Here is a 5821-nt window from a genome sequence, read left to right as displayed (position 1 = left end):
AGGATGCAGTAACAGAGTAGATTGGTAAACAATGGTGTATACGTATGAATGAAGGTTGTGCTGCTACAAAAAGGAACAAAGTCGTGAGGCATGCAATGATGTGAATGAACATGTGGGACATCTGGTGAGACAAAATAAGTCAGAAACAAAAGAACAAGAATGGCATGGTCACATTTAGAAAATGCTTATAAGAAAACAGGGGCCTAGACTGTAAGCTTTTAGAGCAGACATTAAGTCCAGAGTGGTCAGTATTATTTCTTGAATTTGAGAGGCTGTTTTATACATATAGCCTGATATTTAGAGAGAAGAAGGAAGCCGAACAGGTTGGGGTTAAAGTAATTCAGAACATAAAGGTAAAGAAGACAGTGTCTATATTTTAGAACCACATATACTCTTTGTGAGCATTGGAAGAAAGGTTTATTTGGTCTGGAACTGAAATTTTCTGTAGTGCATAGTCTAATTCTACCTACCTGTATAGTTCATTTGAACAACTGAAACACAGGGAGCACAAAATTAAAAAAAAAAGTCCTTTAATCCTGTATAGATTATTGTAATGCCCAGTACATCCTAGAGTATATTAAGCAAATAATCAAAAAGTATTGTAAAGCCCCCTAAGGGGTGGGAGAAAGAATATGGAACTATTAAACCTTATCATCAGGGAATCCCCTGAAACTGTGTCAGACTTTAGGGACACCCACATCAATAGGCCATGCCCTCGATCATGAGGCTTTACTCTTGTGAAGCTTTTGCAGGTAGACGAGAAGCTCAGACTACCTATAGGCATGCCTAAGAGTTACTTCTGGAGAACCTCTTTTGTTGCTCAGATGTGCAGTCTCTCTAAGCCCAACTCTGCAAGTGAAATCATTGCCTACCCACTATGTGGGACATGACATCCAGAGGTAAAAGTCTCCCTGGAAACGTGGAAGAGGACTCCCAGGGATGAATCCAGACCCTTGAATTCCATCTTGACCAAAGGGGGAAAAGAAGTGTAATTAATAAAGTATCAGTGGCAGAGAGTTCAAATGGAGTCAAGAGGCCACTCGGTAGGTTGCTCTTACGCAAGCTTCAGTTAGACCTTGCTACCTATCATAACCTGCCAACCCCCAACCAGGACCATTTCAGCCAATCCTAAAGAACACCTAGGGCAATATGTAAGATTTCACAAGGGTTCTATGCACTAGAGTAGCTTTCCAGAAACCTACAACCTCCAAATGGGTCCCCGGTCCAGGTAAGTCCTGAAACCTTGCCAAGCCTTTCCAGAACGTCAGATAGTTCCATCTCCCTACCCCATATTAGTGACCGACCCTTCCAATATGAAAAATTCAGAACTGTTATAGTGCAAACACCCCTAAAGAGAGGGATGGATAGATCAAAGATGGTGGAGTTATACAGAGAAGATAGGATTTAACAAATGAATATGAACGCTGAATCATTAAATTGATAACTCTTTTCATCTCCAGAATTTTAGAGTAGCTAGAAGTAAAAACCTAAAATTGTGAAATTGTAATCCATGTGAAACTCTGAAATAAGTTCTACAACTAATTTTGGTGCCGTGCTTTGAAATTTACAGCTTTTTTGTGTATGTTATTTTTCACAAAAAAAAAGAAGGAAAAAAAGTCAATTGTGATGATAAAGTATTTAAGCCCTCTAGCCCTCTATACTCTGGAGCAGCTAGAAGAATCTGAGAGGATCGTATGGTAGCCCATGACAAACTTTGGGATCTGTCCTGTAACAACTTGTTGAAGAGTGCTTTGAAAACTATAGCTTTTTGTATTTCTTTGCTTTGTATTTATGTTACACTATAAAAAAAAATTTTTTTTAAAGGTGAAGCAGCAGCCAACTCAATGAAAATATTTTGAAATCTATCTATCCAAGGTTTGATATCCTGTATACACAAAGAAATCACACAACTCAACAACAAAAGAACCAACCCAATTATAAAATGGGCTAAAGATATGAATAGGAATTTTTCTAAAGAGCAAATACAGACGGTTCAAAAGCACATGGAGGCCCTCGCGTGAGTCGCCCGCGTGAGCCGCCCGCGTGTTTTCCCTTGGGGTTCGGATGGCCATGAAAATTCAAGATCCGTTTCTCGGTGTGTGCTTTGCCTAGTAACCGATGATATTTTTGAAAATTAAATAACATCAAGATGAAAACACGAAAATGAAAAAAAAGTACAAAACAAACAAGAAACATAAAATCACCTGATTCTGGGTGTGAGATACTGGGACAAGAAACTTATTATTTTATAGTCAAGCACCAGCGACTTTTGTTCAACCAGGGGAATCCTAAAAAGCCAGTTGTCTCATGGGTCTTAAAGAGCCGACAAATAACCCTCACAGCTATCAACTCTCATTTTCCAAACTGCCACGGAATTTTGTAGGTTCAACATTCTGTCATTTCTGAGAACGGATCACCTTCCAAAACATTCCAGTTGCCCTTTGAATAGTAGCAGCAAGGCAAACCATCTCTCCAGAACAAGTTTCATCAGCGCCTAGTGCAAGGTATCTGGCAGAAAGAGAGGAGTCCAAGTCCAGGAATTAGCACAAGACCATTTCAGAGCTTTAAACTGGACTCCTCCTCTGCTGGTAGCAGCCGGCAGCTTTGCCCAATTCTCTTGAACCTTAAGAGACACCAAGGAGTTTCTACCAGACCCTGGGTTCCCAGTGCCGATTCCGACACTGTGAAGAGGCCCTTGGCAGTGACACTGTGTGCTCATTATGGAGAGAGGGGAAATGTTTAGATCCACTTTGCAGATTTAGACACATGGAAATGCAGCAAAACTGCAGCATTTCATGTTTCTGGGAAACTCAACCTCTTGGTTGTGTGAAGATAAGTTGTATCTTTTATCACAGCAAACCTCGAAATATCAATGGACTATTTTTGCCACCAAGTAGCAATATCACACAACAGAAAGAAACTCAGGAAGGAATTCCACCCCCGACCAAGAGTCAGGAACCTCTAAAACCACAGGAGAACATATCACGACCCATTCATCATCCTTTAGTTTTAGAAACCAACTTTCAGGAAGAAGAGGAGGAAGGAGATGAACAAAATGATGCTTCTAGTTTGTGGACAAAGACCCCTGAAGAAATTGAAGAAAAAAGAGTAATAAAGGAGATGTGTTATAAATCTGGTGAATACTACAGATTTCATACTCCTCCGGATATTTCATCATCAAAAAGCATAACTCCTACAGTGGAAAAAGAGTTAGAAAAGCCTTTGCAAAATGGCTGTGAATTGCAAGAAGGGGATGGTCTTACAGTTCCAACAAAATTTAGCCTATTTGAAAGGCATAGTGAGATAAAAACATCATTGGATGGGAAACCAAGGACTGACATTGCTGCTTTTGAAAACGGAGGCGGTGACTGCTATGTTCCTCAGAGGATCATATTTCTTGGAGTAGATGAAAGTGAAGCTTTAACAGAAGAGAAAGAAAGCACCATGTTAAAATGTTCAAACACTAAAGTGAATGATGTCCAGCCAATGAGAAGGCCTCATTTTAAAGGTGTGAAAAAAAGGAAATGGATTTATGATGAACCAAAGAACTTTCCTGGCCCAGGAATGCACAGAGTACAGACCCCAAATTCCAAAAATAAAATGAGTTACCATCGCAATAATAGAAACAGAAATGCTGAGAATGCAGCCTATATCCATGTTCAGAGAGATGCTGTCAGGACTGTCTCATTGAATGCACCTCCCCGTGGCAGGGCCACAAATGGGTCCTACAATAAAGCAGATGTTAACAGGGAACCCAAGCTCAGCCTCTCTCCAGACAAATACATGTCAACATCCTATAATGGTTCAGCCTGGCGAAAAAGAATTCCTTTTTCAAAAACATATTCAAAAACTGAAAAGATATATACAGAGCCAAGAAGAAATGGGAGCAAGTAAACCTGGAGGTTGAAAGAAGAGAAAAATGAGAAAAGAGAAAAGTGCCAGACATCATCTGATTTATAATCAAAAATGAAAATTCAAAGAATGAGATAGTCAAGTACTCCATATTATATACTGGATAGCCAAAGATGATAAAATGCAAATTCTGAAAATAAGATGCAGGAAGTACATTGTGCCCTTTCCGAACTGATAAAAATGCAAATTACAAACAGCTGCCTGTGTATTTATGTAGGTCTGGAATTCATTCTATGCATTGTCACAAACGTTTAATAAAATTTAAAAGTTTAAAAAAAAAAAAAAAGCACATATTCATTTTCATTGGCTATAAGGGAAATGCAGATTATGACTACAATGAGATATCAACTCACACCTATAAGAATGGCTGTTATTAAACAACAGGAAACTATAAATGATGGAGAGGATGTGGAGTAATTGGGACACTCAGGCACTGCTGGTTGGAATGTATAATGGTGCAGCCACTATGGAAGACTGTTTGATGGTTCCTTAGGAAACTAAATATTGAATTGCCCTATGACCCAGCAATAGCACCATTTGGTATATACCCAGAAGAGCTGAAAGCAATGACAGAAACAGACATTCGCACACCGATGCTCACAGCAGCATTATTCCATTGCCAAAAGATGGAAACAAACCACATGCCCATCCACAGATGAGTGGATCAACAAAATGTGGTATATACATATGATGGAATATGCAGCAGTAAGACAAAATGATGTCCTGAAGCACATGACACAATGGATGAGCCTCAAGGACATAAAGCTGAGTGAAATAAGCTAGACACAAAAGGGTAGTATTGTATGATTCCACTTTTATGACCATGGTAAAGGTAAAATCAGAGGTTCATAATACAGAATATAGGAGACTTAAGAAGCTAGAGATGGGTGAATGGTTAGCTAATGAAACTGAACTCCAACATAAGGGGATAGAAGTGAAGGCACTTCTCTAGTGGGTCTTTAAATACTACCATATTGAAGATGAACAAGATTGAAAGGAGTTGTATAGATTGGTATGTCCAGTGATTAACACTAGAAATATAACTAAGTTCTTGCAAGAACTATTTCAAAGGTATGATTCGTGTACAAAGAGTGTTTAAGTCCAGGGTTCAGGGGAAAACTGCCATTGCATGCTATGACTATGTTTAAAAGGAAAACATCAGCACTACCACAGCAATAGAGAGGGAGTTAAGAGGAGGTTTAGATTCCCTATTTGGCGAGGACGTGTTTATTGGTTTTCTTTCTCTTGGAAACAATGACATTGTCTAAAAGCAAAAGGAAAAAAATAAGCTAGAAGCAACAGAGCTGGAAACAAGGACCAGCACTTCCCAGATAAGCCATGCTTGAGCCAAGATACCTTTCTCTGGATGCCTTAGTTAGTACATATTTATGGCCTCAAAATTGTAAACTTGTAACTTATTAAATTCATTTCTAAAAAGTTGTTTCCTTTCTGGTATATTGCATTCTGGCAGCTTAACAAACTTAAACTCCTCCTCTTCTGGGAGCCACAATCAGTTGATTAGAAATGATCACAGGTCAGAGGATGGTCTTAAAAGAGGGACAAGGCAGAAAATGGAACTTTGACTTCTGGATGCTCTTGCAGGGAACTGGCTGGCAGTGAAACTTTTCCATCTCAAGAAGGCCTAGCCCAGGCTAAGCCTACTTAAAATTAGGCCTAAGAGTCACCCCCAAGAGAACCTCTTCTGTTGCTCAGATGTGGCCTCTCTCTCTCAGCTGACACAGCAAGCAAACTCACTGCCCTTCCCCTCTCTACGTGGGACATGACTCCCAGGGGTGTGGACCTTCCTGGCAACGTGGGACAGAAATTCTAGAATGAGCTGGAAAGGGATTGAGAAAATCTTTTCAAACAAAAGGGAAGAGCAAAATGAGACAAAATAAAGTGTCAATGG

The 5821-nt window shown here is 39.6% G+C and overlaps 1 protein-coding gene across 1 annotated transcript; it reads left to right on the top strand.

Annotated features, from left to right (window-relative positions):
- The first annotated feature begins 2015 nt into the window (after positions 1-2015).
- Positions 2016-4182, top strand: LOC143690986 (uncharacterized protein C12orf50 homolog). Its single transcript, XM_077168839.1, has one exon. It carries the CDS (start codon positions 2767-2769, stop codon positions 3892-3894), a length of 1128 nt encoding a protein of 375 aa, XP_077024954.1. The 5' UTR covers positions 2016-2766; the 3' UTR covers positions 3895-4182.
- The last annotated feature ends 1639 nt before the right edge of the window (positions 4183-5821 follow it).

The sequence above is a fragment of the Tamandua tetradactyla genome, chromosome 1, assembly GCF_023851605.1.
Source record: "Tamandua tetradactyla isolate mTamTet1 chromosome 1, mTamTet1.pri, whole genome shotgun sequence".
In the NCBI taxonomy this organism is placed as follows: Eukaryota; Metazoa; Chordata; class Mammalia; order Pilosa; family Myrmecophagidae; genus Tamandua; species Tamandua tetradactyla.
This window is presented reverse-complemented; position numbering and strand designations above follow the sequence as displayed.

Excerpts from the sequence above, each read along its gene's own strand:
- LOC143690986 (XM_077168839.1), top strand. The coding sequence starts at position 2,767 with ATGGAAATGCAGCAAAACTGCAGCATTTCATGTTTCTGGGAAACTCAA.